Here is a 21,309-nt window from a genome sequence, read left to right on the forward strand (position 1 = left end):
TAAGAAGTCACTGTAGCAACACTCGTATTTGATAAATTATTTAGGAGAACTGATGAAGGTGTATTTTGAGATTTCAATCCCTTAAAATAAGTAAGAGGTGGATCTAGGGAGACTGTTAGAGATGCTCTTAGTCAATGTGATATTATGATTTTGGATATTAAATTTTTTGAGAAAATGAAGAATAAAATTACTTATCTCTTTTATCATTTTCTTTTCGCTTTATCCATATAGTATTCATAATTTAATTTCTTTTTGCTTTATCATTTTCATGTACTTTCCTTTCTTTTTCCTTAGAGAAATGTTAGGAATTATGAAAAAAATTTCATGAAAATGATTATGAAAGATTTGTGACCCTTAGATTATCTTGATTAGTGTGAAATGCTTTATTCTAAATGTAATCCAAAGATCACAAATCTTTCATGATCACTTTCATAAAAGACTTTTCATAATACCTAGTATTGCTATTTCCTTTAACAACTTCAAAAACCAAATAAAATATTGTTATTGCAACAAGAACCTTAGCGGGCTTGGATCTGGTGGATCGCTGGGCCGAGTTTTAAATCTAGACCCAGTTCTATTTATATTGTATTTAGTTAGGAGATTTTGGTAGAAATTTAAAAACGAAAAGAGAAAATGTGTGTAAAATTATGTGAAATTTAGGTATATTTTATTTATATTTCATCTACTTTTTTTTATTTTCCTTTCCAAATCTCTCTCTAAATCCCGCAATCGGGTGCAGGTTTGGGCTGTGCCATGTATTGTGGGCCCAAAACTGTGCGTGGGCTTCATGCCAATTTACATACCAGGGAACATTACTAAATTTGGATGTATTGGTGCCAATAAATAAATAAAATGGTTAATTACCTTTCCATCCCGAAAGTATGCAAGTTTTGTCATTTTAGTCTCTAATATTTAAATTATATCAAGGTTGATTACATTTTTACGCTTATAGTTTTTACTTTAGCCCCCTATAGTTTCAAATTAAATAGTTTAGTCACTACACTTTAAATTTCATTTTTGTTTGGTCATTCAGTTCAAGTTAGAGGTTAAATTTAAAGATTTGGAACACATGTCAATCTCCTACAATGTACACATAGGAAAAATTAATGAAAATTTAGACAGAATAACCAAATTAAAATTGAATTTAAAGTGCAGAGACTATATTGTTCAATTTAAAATTATAAGGATAAAAGTGAAATTTGAAAAAGTATAGGTGTTAAAAATGGAATCAACCCTTATATCAATGTAATCTTCAGTGTATTAAGTGTAAATGCAATTAAAAAAATTACCAAACTCAACACATCAGCACACAAAAGTTATATAACTAGAAAAAGATACACCAAGTTCTCTAAATTCCAAAACATCTTTTTATGCAACTAAAAAAGCGATATCCTTGAAATCTCAACTAAATCCTAAGACTTCGAATTAATGCCTTACACCAAAGATAAAATTATAATAAGATAGATATAAAATATAGAATATGATTGAACAACACCAGAATAAATAAATAAAAGGATGGAGAGAACAACCTTTAGGCACTATCTAAAGCAGTCATTTTTGAACTCTCACACTCTCATTCACACTCAACAACACTTGGTTAATCAATTAAAGAGGGGAAAAAAGAAAAACCTTCACAGAAAGAAACATTAAAAACCTTTCCATCAAAGGCACATACTTAATTAGAAGTACTAATATTAAGTCCTAGATTATGTTTAGGTTTCTTCATCCACAGCCGTTGATCGTGGCAACATGCAATTCCGGACAATTGACTACAAAGGGTTTAGACTAATTTTTGCAGATGATCCATAAGAGGTGGTATTTTGTGTAATGAGTACATTATTGTGGTGCTCTTCTCTCTTACAAATATATGAACCCCACAGAGGTGAGTTTTATATATTTGTGAAAGAAATAAGTACTCTACAATGTTGTACGTGTTATGTAAAATACTCTTACGATCCATAGCCGTTCATCATTCCTGTCCATGATCCCATGCTATTGAGATACCCAAAAGAGTCCTTCCCAACATCAGAAGCTTCTTGATCATGCCACTCAAGGGTCAAAAGTTTGGTGTTTGGCTTCACATCCATTGTGGTTTGATCCTCAATATGTCCTTCATATGGAAGCATTAGCCTCTGACATGTGTCCATAAAAGGTACCTGATCACTTAGATTTGCTTCAGGCGTACTGAATAATTTCTCTCCAAAAGGAGAGCATAAGCCATGAAAATTAGGTGTCATTGTCAACCCATGGTCATGGCTCATGTCATGACCAAGCCCACCCATCATTGCCAGGTCACCACTCCCCATAAAATCATGATTTCTAGAAATTCCAACCAAACCTTCATATCTACTTTCCATAAAATCAATGGGCCTAGGGTTTTCAAACATGACATTTGCATTATACTTGCTCTCCAAGAAACTAGGGTTTCCAAGTCCTCCATGGTTCCCTAGCAAGTTAGTGAGGTGAGAAAGTTGCACCTCAGGGAACGAAAGCTGCAGATCGGTCGGACTGTGAGATGATGATCCGCCAGAGTTTTGGTGATTGACCGATTGATTATCATTTGATTTCTTGGAAGAAACTTTCTTGTTCTTCCTACATCCACCGCCAACCGGTATGTTCCTTAGTGTTCCTCCTTTAGTCCAGTACCTCCTACAGGTCTTACAGAAGTACCTCGGTTGTGTAAGGCTGTAGTTGTTATAGTAGCAAAACTTGGTATGGGTTGAGTCACACCGTGGACACTTTGGGGCTTGGTCATGTTGGGGCCTAAGCCTTCTCTCCATCAAGGGTCTTGGGCATGTGAGCATGTCTCCAGATGGAGAAGAAGAATCCATTGGAGATTCATTGTGGATAGTGTCCTGACATGAAATGCAAATGTGTCAGAGTTGTCATCAGAATAGTGCAAGTACTTATCCTTTGTGATTTTAGTTATATCGATCAAAATGTCCATAAGCTAAAGTTCCAAAGATAGAAATTCCCACATTACACATAACCTATATGAAGTGTGTAAGTAATCAAATAGATTATTATAAGTTTCCAAATTTAGTGAAATTTTTTACTATTTTGAATTACAAAAGTTAACTTCTTTATATATAAAAAAGAAAAAGATAAGACTGCTTACTTACTACTTGAGATATTGGTATAAGTCTAAATAATTAACTGAAATGCTACTTACTTCGAAAAGATTCTGAAAACTATTCCAAACGTGAAATTTACGATGTAAATTTCAAATTATTATTGTGAGAACAAAATCAGAATAAATCTTATTTGTAAATTCAATTTCCAATACTTCTGTAAACCATTATGTCTTTGAATTACTAGTGTTTCTTTCATTTCTATTTCAAAAGCAACCCTACTAGCTTTTTGAATTAATTGCCTACATGGTTAGCTCTTTTTGTATATCTTTTAATCATAGCTTTCACATAATCTTAGACTAATGTTGATTATTAAAATTGAACATGGGAAAAATCTTGAGGGCATTGGGAAATTTGTAGGTTTCATTTCACATAGTGTTTGCATTTTAAAAATGCCAAACATCTACATCACAGAAACTTACACAAAAGAAAGACAAAATTAAAGATGAGCATGTCTCTATGAACATATTATGTAGCAAGTATAGACTTGTTGAGAAAAAATTCATGATGAGAAGGGTAATATTATACAAATATAATTTTATTTTTACAAACAAAATAAAAATGCATAGAATGACACAATCTTTTATGTCAATTTATTTTAAATCAAAATATTATTGTACTCTTAATTGCAAGAATGTTACTGTCTCATATTATTATGAATGAAAACCACAAAATTTCTTCTGTGGAGAAGAGAAGGCGTGACATATACCTGTAGCCAATCAGAAGAATCCATGCAAACTTGGAGAGAAGTAAGAGCCATTGAACAAACTTCACTTGGAGCGAAGTGGGCAATTGATGAGCGGGCCAATTCTTCAAGAACAATGCATTTCACTCCTTGAGTGCTATAGAGAGAGAGAGAGAGAGAGAGAGGGAGGGAGGGAGAGAAAGATTGGTGGTTTGTATGGGAGGGTTGGGGAGATGGGGGAGTGAGAGTTGTGAATAAGAAGGAAGAAAAAGGGAGTGGGTGGTGGTGGGAGCAGCCTAGCTAGCGGCTGCATGCTACCGTCGGTGGAAACTTAAGTGGGCCCCCTCACTGTCCCCATTGTCTCATCTATAGAATTCTCAAGTTTGAATGGACTAAATATATTGGATATGATTGTAATATCATACGTCAGTATTAATCTAATCAATGAAAAGTTTTATGGTATTATGAATTATATGATTGGATGATGAAAAAAATAAATATTAGAGAATTAAAAAATTTATCAAAATAAAAAAAAAAATGGTATGTGCGCCTAATTTTCTACTATATGGTGTGGCATCCACATGATAGTGTGTAAATTATTAATTAGAAAATTAAATGTCTTTAGCATTATTCAATATATATATATATATATATACACTACGTTGTTGAGATTTAGGAGTTATTTAGGATAATTTAAATAAGTGTATTTTTTGTCTTTTTACGAAAAGATGTGCAGAAAAGTAGAGAGGTGATGTGATGAAAAAAAGATAAAAAGATAGATTATTTTTGAGTTGCCAAACTTGACCTTATTTTGTAAGTCACACAATAAAAAAAAATTAAATTTAGATCACATTATTTTTAAAGATGAATTTTTTAATAATTTTTGTGAGTTTCTGAAACCACACTTATTAGTGTGGATTACATTTACTGATGATAATATATTTTTTTACTATATATTATAGTCATATCAATAAATCATATGATGGAAAGAATTAACAAAAAAATTATTGTTTGTTGATCTTAGGTATTATATGGAGAAATTCATCTTAAAGGGTAAATACATTTTTTATCCTTAACATATAAGTTTATGTCATTTTGAATCTTGATATTTAATTTGTATTAATTTAAACCTTAATGTATAAATGTGTATTAATTTCATTCCTAATATTTAAATTATTTTAATTTAGTCCCCAATACATAAGGTGTTTCAGTTAGTCCTATAATATATTAAAATGTTTCAATTTAGTTACTTTATTAAAATAATTTTCTTATATTTTGAATTAAATTGACACAATGAATGAAATTAAAATAATTATATATATTAAAAATAAAATTGACATAATTTAAATATTAAAAATTAAAATGATACAAAATTCCGAAACAAAAAATTATCAAAAAGGTATTTAATAATTGTTTCTCTTTTTAATTAAATAAAAAAAATCCCTCTTTAGCTCAGATTGACTAGATCGTGACTTTGCTAGCATTAACCAACGGTTACGATTTAATCACATGATCTTTAACCAAATTCAGAGCCGTTAGATGGGGGATTTGTTGGATTTTCTACTTCAGAAATCACGGCGTCGTATTCAGAGAAGTCATGTCATGTCTGACGTGACAGAAGTGAGAGAATATTTGGGTCCGCTCTTCGATAAAGACCGCAAAAACAAAAACACTAAAATAAATAAATTACAAATACAACAATTTATTTAAAACATAAATTATTTTTGTGATTCTAAAAATTACTTACTCTTTTAAATTTTAATTGCTCAACAGATGATTTTTTTTATTAATAAATTATCAATTTAATTAATTATTTTTAATAATATTATAAATATGTTTTAATTAATAATTTAAGTAATTTTATTTATGCATAAAAGAGTGACTAAAAAATTTATTTTTTCTATTAATTCTGTTAATTAATTTTTTATATAAAAATAATTCATATTTAAAATAAAATTTAAAAGTTACATTTGTAAGTTATTCTTAAAAAAAAAAAACAAAAACAAAAACAAGGAGAAACAAATCCGAAAGAGCACTCCACTTGTGGACCTACCTTGTCTCTCTCTTTCTCTAAAGAATGAAAGGAACCAACTACTTCTGCAACGTGGACCCCTCTTCCTCTCCCCTTGCAAGCAAAGTATATATTCTACCATTCTCACGTGTCTTCTCTTCCGATCACCACGTGTCACCTTTCACTAAATTTTTTTTAAAAAATCTAGTATTACAATGGGTTAATTGCATGTGAAAAATATTATAGGTTCTAAATTTTCTACTAAATAAATAATTAAATATTTTATATGGGTGTAGGGTCTATTTTTTTATAGGTCTACATTCATGTGAGACATTTAGTCATTTATTTGGTAAAAAATTTAATATCCGTAACATTACTCATTGCATTTTTAGTTTTCAATGAATAATTTTTGTCATTTTAGTTCGTAATATTTAAATTATATTATTTTAATTTTTAATAAATAAAAAGTATTTTAATTTGATTCTCAATCTAATTTCATCAATAAATATAGCTAACGTTAGAAGTAAATGTATAATTTTGACAAATCACATATTGTAGAGGTTATTAATGTAATTTTTTCATATGAAATTTCATATTAATGATACAGATGTTATGTTTTGGAGATCAAAAGCGTAATTTTTTAAAGTGAGTTTTGATATTTATTTTTTATTTTAACAATGTCAATTGATAAAATTAGGTTGGAAACCAAATTAGAACGCTTGTTATACATTGTGTGCGGGGGAGAAATATTTGCCTCGCTCCGTACTTCATTGCTATCAAGCTTATCGTACTAACGAGGGTGAGCTACTCGGTCGGTGGGTTTGCCAGAAAGCCCCTCCGACGGTCAAGTTAGCTTGCTAAGAGAAGCGAGAAGACAGAGTACTCTAGAGAGTGAGAGTTCGAAATTCCTTACCTTTAACGTTTGCCTGCTCCTCATTTTCAAAGTTGGCCATGCAGTCTCAGAGATTGTGGGTGCACTATCTCTGCTGTCCTTTACTGGACAGGCAATCATGCTCCCCTCTACCTTTCTTACACATGTAAAGACCCAAACTACCAAACAGTGTTTGTCGCACCTTCAAACGGTATTGACGCATACCAGGAGTGGATTTCTCTCTTCTCATTATTGGTCCACGTGGAATACCTGACTAAACTATTACTTAGCAATAAACAGCACCAATCCTGACTTTCCAAATAACGAGGGAAATCTGATCGACTGTCTCCTCGATGTCATTTCCGAACTACGTCAACCCGGACGTCCCTTACACCGGGTTGAATGTGAGCGACCGATAGCTCGGTTGCCGCGTAGCTCGCATCTATTCAGGCCGGTAGAATGAGGGCGTACTGCTAGCCCTTCCGATTAAAACGATCCCCTCAGTCATGGTGAAGAACCTAGCTCGACAGTACCAAGTGTCAATCTTGTTTGGTGCTGCCCAGGGCGTATGTCGTACAGCCTTTGCTCGGCCTAACATCATTCCCGTGTTAATCCAGGCCCAACAGATGACGCGATCGTGCTATACCTAGACCAGCCCAATGCTCGGCGTAAATCCCCCTCTCAATTGCCCCTTAATCCTATCCGCGTTAAGCGTGATTGGGATTACCTTTCATTACCGAGCTATTAATTGCGTACGGTCTTCGAGACTTGTGCAGGTTGTCTTGTCATCGATCAGTCAGACACACTGACATCTCTTCGGTCGTAGTGACAACCAGTCATTTCCTTGCCACGTGGTATTCTCCCATTTGCTTCGTGCGACCCCATAGTTGTCATCATTATGCCAAAAATTCTAAAGGTTGCCGCCCTTTTGTTTTCCCCCCATATATACGCGCAAGAAGCCAAAAAATCTAAATCACTATTCATTTTCTTTCTTGCTCAAAACCTTTTCCCCTGAGCTCCCACCATCATCGTCGTCACTACCGTTGCTCCTGTTAACATTGTTTCCAGTGTTTTCCCTCGCCTAGGACGTTGCAGCGGAGGACGAGGTTAATTGAACCTCGATTTGGCTTCTGAATCCGTAAGTTCTCATTGTTATTTTTTTTTTTGGTACCACTGTTCTTCGTGTTTTTCAAGTTTTTTCTCGTTTGGGATTGCCAATACTCTGCCCATGCTCCCATTTTGGGGTAATATTGGTAAGTGTTTATAGAAATTAGGCAAAATCGAAATAGAGAATATGTGCGGGGCCTTCGTGTCCCCCATCTCCCTTGAGTTTCCGTATGCAACTTTGTGTTTAGGATAAACAACACAAATTATGGGTAAAACCGAGAAAAATCCCACTTTTAAATCCATAATAGGGTTGAGCCAGGCTACAACTTGTTTGTGGTCCTGCCAAGAGGTGGTGACCGCGCTAGGAGCTTGTAGGGACACCGAACCGAGATAGGAACCCAAATATTAGCGACTAAGGCCCAAGACCAGCCTAACACCCCTAGGTCCTAAACTGAGCTATCAAGCCTCACTCTGATAGCCAAGCTAAAATGCTCTTTAATCTTGGAGCCATGCAGAAAATGCCGCGCTAACACTTGCACTTGATTTCTATTATGTAGACCAAACTAGGGCCAACCAGGCACACATCAACATCATAATCAGTGAGGTTCAAAGACCGAGCGAATAATCACCAGAGTGTGTTGCTGAGCTATTTATCACATAAAAAAAAAGACCGGGATAAATGGGAAAATACTGATTTATGGTTAGTTCATCAGGCGTCATTGCTGAGTTCCATAAAGAATACAACATTCCAGATGACGTCCACTTTGAGCTAGCCAAAAAATGAGACACTCCTTGGGGTAAATTAGACGTCTGCCTCTTCACGGTCATGTCCATTGTGGAAGGCGGCCTACGTTTCTCGGTCCAACCCTTGATCTGCGAATTTTTAAGGTAGACTATTGTGTCCAACCCAAGTGTCCAATAATACTTATAAGATAATAAATGGCCGCGCTGAACCGAGTCCTCGGTTTGAACCTCGACCTAGCTAAGATATTCCATTAGTATACACTTAGCAAAAATAAAGGCGACTTTTGCTGGTACCTCAAAGTTAGGAAGCGCCGAGCAAAACTTATTAATGGTAACCCAAACAAAGAAGTAAACGACGATGACTTTCTATGGGTGTCCGGCAATTATGAGGACACCAAGGCCTACAAAAATTTCTGGAGCGCTGGTGAGTAGCTAGCACGGCTTAAATTTTTGTATTTGATCTGTTTTTGTCGATCTAACATTTGGAATTTTTATGCATATTATACAATCTTGGCGGAAGATTATTCCTGAGCCAATCAAGAGGCCATTAAAGTTGCTCTATGGTATCCAGTCGAGGAACAAGAGCCCCAAAAGCTGCTCGGATATGAACCAAGCTACCGACACATTGCATCGCGTAAAAGCAACGTCACCGATTTTCTCCGTGTCCTCTCTCCAGAGCGGGATCCAAACCTCCCACTGATCAGACTTGTACCTCTAACAGCCGAGCAAGAAATGGCCAAGATCTGCGTTATCAAGTCCATGATCACAAGTGAGCCGAGCGATTTACAACCAGTCGAAACAATTGGGGGCCAATCGTCTAAGCCAGCCGTGCAAGAAGGAGAACTAGTGCTGGCTCTCAGCAGCGAGCAAGTTACTGGTTGGTCGAAGAAGAGGCTCAGGAGAACTTCAACCAAGCAGCATTTTGTCAATGAAGATTCAACCGAGCAGCCGTCTGCCGATCAGGGTGAACAAGCATGTATTGGCGCAAGATCTCAGCCAAGCCCAGATTCAGGCCAAGCCGGTGGTTCAGCTCGGCTACTCCGTTTATGATTTTGTATGTATTGGTAGATACTTGTGTGGGAGCTAGTCTGATGCGTCTTAGAAATTTGCAAATTAAGAGCTACACTAGAAAGCGCAGTCCTCATTCGACTATGCTCAGCACGGTAAAGGAACAGGACTCCAATCTATCCCACGGGTTTATGTCCTCTTCACCAAGCTCTAAATGTACGTCAGCTGGGATACCGCATTCCTCTCAAAACGTAGCCAATGCACCCAACGTGTGTATAAGGAAACGATAGTGCCCCATGAGAGGCCGGTTTGTTTAGCCTGGCAAAATTAAGTTGGCAAAGTTGTGCATGGTGGCTGCTCGATCTTTGAGAGCCCTTATGTTGGTGTGTCTGATCCCTTAGGATTCTGCAGTTAAAAACCAAGTATAAGTGATAGCGTGGTCGCGCAAACGAGCTCGATTTTAGATCGGTCGCTTTGGGCGCAATAGCACCTCGGTCTCGACGGGTAAGCTTAGTGGCTCAGTCGCTCATGTGGACCAGATATTAGCCTAGTCACGCGACCCAGCGCATCTACTAGCTCGGTTTTTATTCCTAAGTTCTGAAAACACTAAACTTGCTCGATCAAATCATGATTTTGGATCAAATGGGGGTTTATAGCCCGGTCTGTTCTAGATTCTCACATGTTCATCACAGGAGATGATGAACAGTGTTGGGGACGGGAGACGAAGGCACTTTTTGACACCATAACACTACAAGAATTAACACTTTTGCCGACCAAAAAATTGGTCGCTAAAAGCCCATTTTTGGTCGGTAAAAGTTATCTGCGACCAATTTTTTTGGTCGCTACTTTGGTCGCCAATTGAGGGTCGGCAAAAGTAATTCGCGACCAAAATTTTGGTTGGTTGGGAAAAGTTGGATTTGCCAACTAAATTTTTGGTCGCTAAATATATCATTACCGCGACTAATTAATTTAGTCGCTAAAACACTTTGGTCGCGAAAAGTAATATTTTCCCGACCAAATATGTTTGTCACCAAAAGCAAAAAATCGGTGACCAACTGTTTTTGTCACCAAAAGTTGAGGAATCGCCTACTAATAATTTAGTCGCCAAAAGGTAAGGAATTGCCGACCAATGATTTTAGTCGCAAAAGTGTAGAATTTGACGACCAATTATTTAGTTGCCAAATGACATTAAACAATCAACGACTAATTAGTTAGTCGCCAAATCTCTCCTTTTTTTTTCTTTTTTTTTTTAACAATCAATTTTTGTTTATAAACATTCAATCCAATATTGAACAAAATTCATTCAACCCAACCCAAATATAACATTAAAATTCATCATATTTTCCTGCTCAATCCCAAACTTTACAATCATTCCATTCAAAACATTAATTGAGACAAGTTTTAAACATCCATCCATTGAAAACCAATAAGTAATTGAACAAAAATTAAAAGGAAAATCAATGAAAGAATCCAAAAAAAATTCTAAACTAGCATAGCCAAGCTGCACCTTTGCTAAAATTCTAAAAATTCTAAAATTAAAAAATTCTAATCAATGAAAGAATCCTAGAGCTCAATATGCTAGCATAGCCAAGCTGCACCTTTGAGCTTTAAACACCTGTAAACAACAGAACTCAGCAGAACTCAATAGAAAATGAAGAAAGGCTGGACTGATACCAAATCTGGTTGGACTGATATAAGTTGACCACAGAACTCAGCAGCAGATACACAATTTCTCTATTCCAATCTCTCTAATACCCTTACTGTTGGATTACCAACAGCTGCTAAGTTGCCACAATCCATGCACAATAGCATACCTACAGATAAACTCAATGCCACACTCCATATCTTCACAGTAGACAAATTGGTAGCCCAAGCAAATCCGACCTCCAATGCCATGCAACACCAACAGACCTCCAAGCTGGAACAAGCTCTTGGCAAAACAGAACAATCCCAACAATCCCATATTTGAGACATCATCACAGCAGCACAACATAGCCCATAACCCGTACCAGACATCATCACAGCAGACATAATCAAGACACCCAAATCCATCACAGTAGTACAACAGATGCTAGCAGCTAAGTCATAAAACCAGTAGAAAACCACCTAGTAGCCTCAAACTCAGAAGTAGCCTCATACCATCTCTGCATCCACCAAGTCTATGTAGCCTCAAACTCAACTAGTAAAAAACCAAAAGTAGAAAGCCAGTAGCCCATACCATATCTGCATCCACTATACCATTCTGCTCATAGCTGAACCAGTCAACAGAGCAGCAACAAGCATAACAGAGCAGACAGCAAAGCAAACAACTGATACGCTACAGCTAAGACACTAGAGCAGACAGTAGCTTTTTCTGATGCAGAACAAAACACCCATAACAGATACACACTCAACCACCACTCCTCAGGCATAACTTGACCTGCTGCAAGTTGTACACCAGATCATTTACAGAAGCTGCCACCTGTAGTAGCGATGCCTTAGTCCACAAAGCTACTCGAACTTTCACAATGTCGCATAGAGCTTCAAAATCTGGTTATAGTCCATTGAAAACACACTCGTTTCTATGCCTCCAGATAGACCAAAGAGTTGTCATAGGAATGACCATCCAGATTTTCTTCTCCAATTTTGACATACTACACTCATACCACCACTGCAACAGTCATCTACAAAACCTGGCATGACCCATTGAAAACCCCACCATCGTACAATGTTTGACCAAAGCCTCCAAACAAAAGGACATGCAAGAAGAATATGCTCCACGGTTTCAACATCATTATGACAGAACACACATTCAACATTGACACTGTTTAGGGGTTTCATATTCCTTAATCACGCATGTTGGGTCGAACAGATGCATGTTGCTTATGCTGATAGTTGTGGTGAGTTTAAATTTCTTTAGCAAGCCCTCTTGCTTTGCCATGATCAAGTTCTCCTCGGACATAATAACTTCAAAGTGTACGGTGGTGTCATCGTTGTGCTCTGTGTAATCCTACAACCATTAAAATCTATCGTGAGACTCCAAACACCTTAGAGAGAGAGAGAGGTAAGCCATAGAGCTGATTGCTTCCACAATGACTGTGAATAGTATAAAGAATTTTAGTTAGCTTAAATACAGAGAGAGAGAAAGAGAGAGAGGTAAGCCATACTAGAAGATTCAGCCCCTCTGCTAGTAATCTAACTGCAGCCCCTCTGCTAGTATCATTACACATTCCATAATCCATAAAAGCTCATGATTATTACCAGGGTTGAGCCACACGAGCTGGAAGAAACTTGACATGGATAAGTTTTTAAAATGAATACATTCCACAAATTAATTGAATAAGGATCCCTTAATACGTGTATTACCTCTCCATCGATGGTAATATTAGGAGCCTTGGTGGACGGGGCCTGATCCATCGAGGACCTAATCTGTCCATTAATACCAAAGTAAATTGTGATTTTTTATGCTTTCTCATGATGATCCTGCATACAGATAAACAAAAGGCATGTAAAACAAAAACTAAAATTTAATCAAAATTTTGAAAGTTGAGTATCAAAATTTCAAAAGGAAAGCCATTCAAACCCCAATGCTCTTAATCACTAAAATCAAACTGCAATACATAAACATGCCACAAGTCTGTTGTCCATTAGTTCAGAATATTTAAGTTGGTTTGATTTCAAGCTTCAGACCATAATTAATCAACATCCTATTTCAATGAACTCTCCAAGTAAAAGGGCCAACAGAGAAATTAACCGTTTTTTAACAAGATCAAACCAACTACAGAATGACAAGTGCATAAACTATTTTGATGAGTTCATTTCCAAACCATACAATTTGTAAAACAATTCATAACAATCTTCAAACAAAAAAAATTAAACTCTTTTATACTTTAGGAATTTATGCCAAAATAGTCAAAATCCCAAATTTGAATCCAAACCAAAAAATTGATAATCCAATTCATAGATATACCTAATATAGCCATATAAAAAAACCCAAGAAAATAAGGAAATCTTGCATCTGCCTACCTGTTAGCATTGGCCACCAATTATTGTACAAAGCACAAGCCTGTGGCATTACAAAAGTAGAAGTAAGCAACTAATAATGATTTTGTTACAAGGGATATGCAACATAATTGCATATAGTGAACCCAGAGCAATGAACATGAAAGAATGCAACTAACCAAAACTTGCAAGACAATTCCTCCAGCGACCAAAATTACCAAGAAAACAAGTTTCCCAGTTTGCAAGCAAGCTCTTACATAACCTGGTATGTCTGCCATAATTGAACTTGCCTCAACTCATGGAAAGGAAGTCTGGAATGAAGATAGATACCAGTGTGTTACATATATATATTTTTAATTACAAAGAAAAAAAGTGGTCCTCCAAGAATGAGAAGGATTAAAAAAATTCTAATAAAAGAATGACTCAGGCAGAATAGATCACACATCACCATGATTTCTGATGATTTCCAAGATAGTAAATTTTTTTTTATCAAACTACCAGTGTACTTTTTTAGCAATATAGGAACTCCACATTTCCTATGTATAAGGTCTGTATTATACATACACAGTTGGGTCCCATCTCTAAAGAAGTAGATAACTCTTTTAGGCACTCAACCAACATACAAATTTAGCAGAACCTTTATCAAATTAATTCAAAAAATGTTCGGTCACATGTTGGGCATAAAATGAAAGATTATATAGAGCCAGATACAAAGGGAGGGAGCTCCGGATGAATTTATCTATGCAATCACTAATTAGTAGGGGGAAAACTACGTATTCCCAAGTTCCTAATATTTGTGTGGAATAGCAATGATCCAAACTGCCATATGGTATAAACTGCCATAAAAAAAAAAAAATCAACTAAATTTCATAACTTTGAAGGCACTTCAATTCAGATCAAAAGTTACAAACCCAATTCCAAATCCAAAGACGAAATCAAAACCCAATTAACCGAATTATCCAATATCACCAAAAAAAACCCAACTAACAAGCTAAAAACCAGCAAGATCGCAGCTAATTCAACAGTCCCCCCAAAAAAACAAAAAACCCTAAAATCAAATTATCCCATTTCAATTAGCCATCATCCACATCACTAAAAAAACACACAACTTAACTCAAACTTACTGAGATTCGAACCGAACAGAGGATTGAACCACGGCCCAGATCGCGAGAAACGCACATTCAAAATCAAAATCATACCGCAAAATCATGACAAACCTCTTCAAAATCATCAATCAGGGCTCAAATCCCTCTCTTCGTACGGATGATCACCGCATTATATATATAGAGAGAGAGAGACAGAAAGAGACCGAGGCCAAAGGCTAGAGAGGGAGAGAGCGAGAAACGGAGAGAGACAGACAGACAGACAAACCGAGAGTGAGAGAGAACCTGTGAGGATGCGGTGGCGGCGGTGGCGCTAGCAATGGCGTGCGATGCTGGTCAGCGATGAGGTGAGATTGGGTGAGGATCCCCCAGAAATGAGGAGTTCATTAGACAGAGGGCGATGGCAATGGCGATGGCGATGTGCGACGGACGTGAACAATGGTGGTAAGGGACTTCGGTGAGCTAGAGAGAATAGGCACCGATTGAGAGAGAGAACACAGAGAGAGGGAGAGGGCAGATGAACATACTACACAGAGAGCGAGTTGGAGACAGAGAAGAGATCAGGGCTTTTTTTAATTTTTTTTTTTGTTTTCCAGGTAAAAAACGACGTCGTTTTTTGATTGGCGACCAAATTTTTTTTGTCCCCAAAAAATTTCATTTCCCCCCTCCATGTTTCAAATTTCCCTCCTAAACTTTTGGCGACCAAAACACCATATTAGTCGCAGAAAAGGTACCTTCGCCAACAAACTTTTTTAGTTGCCAAATCTCAATCAACGGCGACTAAAATATTAGTCGCTAAAAGTGCTAATTTGACGACTAATTTTTTTTGGTCACCAAAATGTAACCTTCCGCGACCAAATTTGTAGTTGGTCGCCAAAATCATACCAATTTCTGCGACCAACTCATTTTTGGTTGCCAAAATGTGACCTTTTGCGACCAACTCATATTTGGTCGCCAAAAATATTGATCATTCGCGACTAATTAATATTTGGTCGCCAAATGTCATTTTTTTGCAACCAAATTTTTTTTGGTCGGCAAAAGTGGTCGGCAAATGTGTAAATTCTTGCAGTGTAAAGAGGGGTAAAACCCTAGCCTAGTCTCATTTTTAGCATTGTTTGGCCATTGTTATCATGCCCTAAATGCAAATGTGGGAGTTAGAGTCCAAAAACGCAAGAAAAACATGAAGAATAAATGAGGAACATGAAGAAATATGAAAACTTACAAGTGGGGATCAAATTGAAGCTCCAATCGATACGCAAGGGCTCCAACAACGAGGGCAGTGCATGATCCATAATGAAGACACCACGATGAGGACGAGAAATGCAGAGAATAGGGCTTGGATACGTTGTTGCTCTGGATCGTCAATGGAAGGGGTGATGAACAGTGGAAACGAAGAGTTGGGTACGTTTGTGATGTATATGGAATAAAAAGGGGCGCCAAAAAAATTGAATATGAAAAGACACTGTGGAATGAATGGATTGGCAGCGCGGGCCAATGGGAGAATGACACGTATCTATGATGAGATCGGTGTCAGTCATCAAAAGACAGATTGGAAAGCCGAATCACTAACTAGGCAGGTCGAGTCGCCGAGCATGAGGATTACCATGGTAGGAAATTGCGAACCAATTCGGAATGGTGGACAACCAAGCAAAGAAACGAGCTCGGCCTTTAAGTGTAATCCCCGTCACGCTAGCGCAAATAGAATTAATGGGCAATTGAGAGAGATTCAAGATTTGAAATGGGTCGAGCTGGTCTGAGTCTTAGTTAAGGTTTTTACTCGAATAGAATGAGGTCGCGTGCTACACCGGGGTCTGAGCACGATCGGGCGTAGGACACGTGTTGGACCGAGGTCGCAGCCTGGTCGAGTCGACGATTAGTTGAGATGCTAGCCCGGTTTGAGATGTGCATTTCCAAAGGATGGAGTTTGTCCTCAAAAGGTCAGATTCGACCAGCAAGAGCTCGGTCGAGGATTATGGAGTTCGGTTGGGCCTACAAATAGGTTTAATCGATGACACCGAGCAGGTAGCGTGGCACTGAAGGAGGATTATGGAATCATGCTTATATTGGCTTGCCGAGGTGTGCTACGTAGCGTGACTTGACTGTTGGAAGGAGACTCCACCGTCCGTACGCGTCAATACCGTTCGGCGATATTGACATTTGGTGTTTGGTAGTATTTGCACTTACACGTGGAGGAATGTAAGAGAGGAACATGTCCACACGTCAGAAGGAGGACAGACAAAGAGGAGCGTGCGGAAAATTTATAAATGGCTCTGCATATCCATGCATAGGTCTGGAACATCTAGTTATTAGAGCTACATGTTCCTTTGTCTCTCTTTCTCTCTCCTTCTCTCTCAGTGTGCTAACTTGACCGTCGGAGGGTTTTTCTGGCAGCACATCGCCGGGTAGCTCACCGTCTTTCTGCTCTCAGGCTAAGCGACGGTATTCGAAGCTTAGACACGAGGAGTATGGAGAGCGATGAATATTTCCTCCCCGTACACATTGTGATGATTAAATTGACAAAAATGCCAGAAACTCACATTTTATACTCACAAATTTATCTATAATAATGTGGCAAATAAGGTAGGCCTTATATCATCGGGTATGTAACTAATTAAAAGTTAACACCTATCATACTACCTTAGTGTGGGACAAATTGTGAAAACTTTTTATGGGTCTCAAACATTTTCCTTAAATTGACACAATGCCCCCTTATTGTTGACTCACATAACTCATACCCATTCCACTAGTCATTCGTTAGCGATGGTGGCTTCAGAAATTTTTTTCAAGGTTCTCAAAGTGGGTATTCTAAGATTTTTTTTCATGTTAGACATTTAAAAATTTATTTTTTTTAAGACTTCAAATCACAAACAAATAAATAAAAAATAAAATAATAATATATTAATATCATTATTTCAAAAAATAAAACGTAGATACAAAAATTTACATAAAATATATTTTACTAGCATGATAAAATGAGCTTCTTCTTCTTCTTCTTCTTCTTTCTTTTTTTTTTTTTTTTTTTTTTTGAGTCTGATTTCTCTATGGCTGATTTGTACAACAAGTTATAAAATAAATTTTAAATTGGTCAAGTTGTATACTTGTTGGGAATTGTAAAATCACACAATTTTGTCAAAGAGGTACTTTGGTTTCGCTTGGAATGTGGGTTGACTTTTTGACTATTTTAGTCTGAGGCTAAAATGCCTCATTTGGAATGAATTTTTTTGATTTTTTTGACTTTTGTGAGAAAAAAAATGAAATGTTTATGATTTGGATGTAACATTTTTTACCTTGGGCCTAAAAAACCTAAATAGTATTTGGTAGAGTTTAGAATTATGATTTGAGAATAAAGTTGTATTTTGAGTTTGTGAGTTTTGGTATTATAATTTGAAAACAGAAAATTTATTTGGTTATGAGTTTTGAAAAGAGTTTTGAATTTTTTGTGTGACATATGAAATCAGAAAAGTTATTTAGTTATGAGTTTTGAAAAGAATTTTTAAAACTTAATTGAAAAAATTATAACTCATAATCAAACACATAACTCAAAACTCTATTGAAAATTCTATTCAAAACTCATAACTAAACTCTTTTTAAAATTCAATTCAAAAAAATAATTGGTTATTTTGGTCTAAAAAAATAATTTATATATTTAAAAAATATCAAAAACAAATATATATTTCCAAATAACAGGTAGCGATTGGCAAAAAAAAAAAAGAAATTATTGTTCCGGTCAACCAGCATAACATCCAAGAGGATATTCGGACAGACGACCAGGTAGACCAAAAATTCAAAAATTATCTACTTTACCAAACATGTTTTCAAAATGTATTTTAAAATTGATTTGGAATCATGATTTAAAAACTCAAACCAAACATAACATTAAAATGTAGAGGTGAAATTAATTTCAAAAAACACAATCCTATTTTGCCTTTTGTGTTATTATTTTAACCCCAACCCACCCAATCCAACTTTCCAAACCAGTGCTTTGCACAGGCTGAGGAAGCAAAGTTCCAAAACATAAAATATTGATTAAAAGGTTATGAATTTGGTTGGGTTGGGTGTTCAAAAAAGTGGATTAGATGGGTGTTCAACTCGGCTAGGTGTTCAGAAAAGTAAATTACGACGTCCAACATAAAATTTTGGATTGCATTATATATATATATATATGATCATTTTTATATTATGATCATGTATAATTGGAAAAAAAAAATGATATTATGATCATTTTTATATTCAAATTTATATATCATTATTGATTATCCATGTTTTTATGTACTACTTGCATTTAAGTTGTTTGTTTTAATCTTATTTTAAAAAATAAATTGAAATAATTATGTTAAATTTATGATATTTATTGTATTTTTTTTTTTCAAACTTATAATTGAACTTTAAATATATATATATATATATATATGAGTAACTTTGACTGAAAATTCTATTTAGTTTGATTTTCAAAAACTATTTAAAAAACAAATTTGGTTTCACTCCCAAAAAATTTAAAATTATAAGAAATTAATAATTTTTTTTATTTTTTAATTTTTCTTATCAAATTAATTTTTAAAAATTTCAAAAAATACTCAAAGCAGATTTGGTTTTCAAGTACAATGTAGCATCACAACGAAGGGACAAAATAACTTTAGAATCTTAGATAGCGTGTGGAACACAAAAGAGACAATGGCATTGGCTAGCTTAAAATTTTCAGCATTCAGTTTTGAGAAAATTAAATTTTTTTTATTTTTCATATATTTTTTTTTGTTTTCATTAATTTTTTTTAATATTCTAAACAATTTTTTAATTTTTTAGATATACCTAATATAAATACACTTAAAAATTATAATATTTGTGATTTTTTTTATAAAAAAAAATTCACTAAATACCATAAACACAAAAAAAAAAATACGATAATTCAATACATTTTTTATATTCTTCTGTATTTATTGATTTTTAAAAATATTTTTTTACAAATATTTTACTTTTTAGATATATCTAAGTAAGGTGCATCCAAAAAAAATAAAAAAAAATTGCTTAAAATTTTAAAAATATTCAATAAAAAAATACAAAAAATAAAAAACTCAATTTTTAAAAAATTGAATCTAGAAAATTGAAATTAAACACACTGAATACAACTCAAAAAATGAGTAATATATTTATTACTCACTATTACACTTATTTGATAAATTAATTTTGAATTTTCTTCCAAAAATAACAAACCTTTGACGTCAAATTACACTTATGATTCTTGTAATTTGTCATTTGTATTAATTTAGTTGTTTTTAGTTCTAATTGTGTTAATTTTATTTTTAATTTCTTCACGTTATGTCAATTTTATTCAATTGATAATATCTATTTTAAAAATTGACTGAAACCAAAATGGGTAAATTAATTCTTTCACTCTTGCCAAGTGATTCAAAATTTTCGCATCAAATTTTAAATAGGCCATTTTGTTATTGATTTCTGTTTAATTTCTTAGCGAATGTTATTAATTAAACTGAATCGACACAACGTGAATAATTAAAAAATAAAATTGATGCAATTAAATTTACAAAAGTTAATTAACACAAGAGAGGGGGGGGGGGGGGGGGGGAACAACCTTCTATTAACTGATGAACAAAAAATCACTTTTAAGACCCAATCTTTGTTGGGTAACTGAAGTAAGTGGAAAATCTTGAGCTTCAAGCTTGTTAATTGGGGTGTTTGGTGGAGTTTTTTTGAGTCAATTTATGACTTCTGGGTTTTAAAAAGTTATTTTGAACTGTTTGGTTAAACTTATTTCAAACAGCTTCTGATTTTAACAATTTATTGTAAGTCAAAAAAGCTGATTTTGAGAAGCTGCTCAAACCCTTGTTTCTGATTATCAGCTTCTGTTGTGGACATGTTAATTCACGGTTATACTCTTAGATTTTTTTATTTTTTATTTTTTTAAAAATAGAAAAAGACCCAAATGGATTAGAGAGTATTATTATTATTTTTTATGAGAAATGTAGACAAATAGTGAATAATAAAAAATAAAAGTTAATTGAAAAAGCTACTTCATAACTTATTTAACAAACAATACTCAGCAATTTAAATTTATAATCCAACAGCTACACCAAACAGATTAACAGCTTCTGATTAAAGTCATAATCTATAATCTGTTAAGTTATAATCTATAATCTGTTTTAACAGCTACACCAAACAGAACCAATGTAGCTTTTGAATTGTTTGTGCTTTATAAGTTTAAGCCTTTTGCAGAGTTCATTTTGTGATGAAACAAAAAAATCAATTACCTTGGTGCCGTTTGGTAACACTTACGTTTTCAGTTATCTGTTTATATTTACAAAAGTTTAAAAAACTCAAATAAAAATTTGTTTGGTAAAAATTTTGATTTATAAATCAGTGGTCTCAGTTTATAAATTTGCCAAAAAAATGAAAATACAAAAAATGTGTTTCCGTTTTGAGTTTTGAGTTTTGAGTTTTTTTTTATACCACCCAACACTAGCCACCACCCGCCACAATTTTCCACCACCGTCTTCTGCCACCACCACCCACTATCCACCACCCATCCCCCACCACCACCTACCACCACCACTCACCACCCACCTGTCACCACCACCCGCCACCCACCACCACCACCCACCAGCCACCCACTCGCCAACACCCACTCCTCGCTACCACCACCAGCACCACCCACC

General features: G+C 35.2%; 1 protein-coding gene and 1 long non-coding RNA gene across 2 annotated transcripts; both read right to left on the bottom strand.

Moving 5' to 3' along the window:
• Positions 1-1,445: 1,445 nt before the first annotated feature.
• On the bottom strand, positions 1,446-4,067 carry LOC114320790 (dof zinc finger protein DOF5.6). The gene is made up of 2 exons (XM_028267853.2): positions 3,841-4,067; positions 1,446-2,855 (listed from the first exon to the last, which is right to left on the bottom strand). Exons 1-2 carry the CDS (start codon positions 3,889-3,891, stop codon positions 1,950-1,952), a joined length of 957 nt encoding a protein of 318 aa, XP_028123654.1. The 5' UTR covers positions 3,892-4,067; the 3' UTR covers positions 1,446-1,949.
• Positions 4,068-10,877: 6,810 nt separating this feature from the next.
• On the bottom strand, positions 10,878-13,850 carry LOC145821109 (uncharacterized). The gene is made up of 5 exons (XR_014363149.1): positions 13,718-13,850; positions 13,563-13,602; positions 12,903-13,019; positions 12,704-12,816; positions 10,878-12,546 (listed from the first exon to the last, which is right to left on the bottom strand). It is a non-coding gene; the product is annotated as an uncharacterized LOC145821109 (long non-coding RNA).
• Between the last annotated feature and the right edge of the window lie 7,459 nt (positions 13,851-21,309).

Source organism: Camellia sinensis, chromosome 3 (assembly GCF_055761805.1).
Source record: "Camellia sinensis isolate YWXY chromosome 3, ASM5576180v1, whole genome shotgun sequence".
Classification (NCBI taxonomy): domain Eukaryota; kingdom Viridiplantae; phylum Streptophyta; class Magnoliopsida; order Ericales; family Theaceae; genus Camellia; species Camellia sinensis.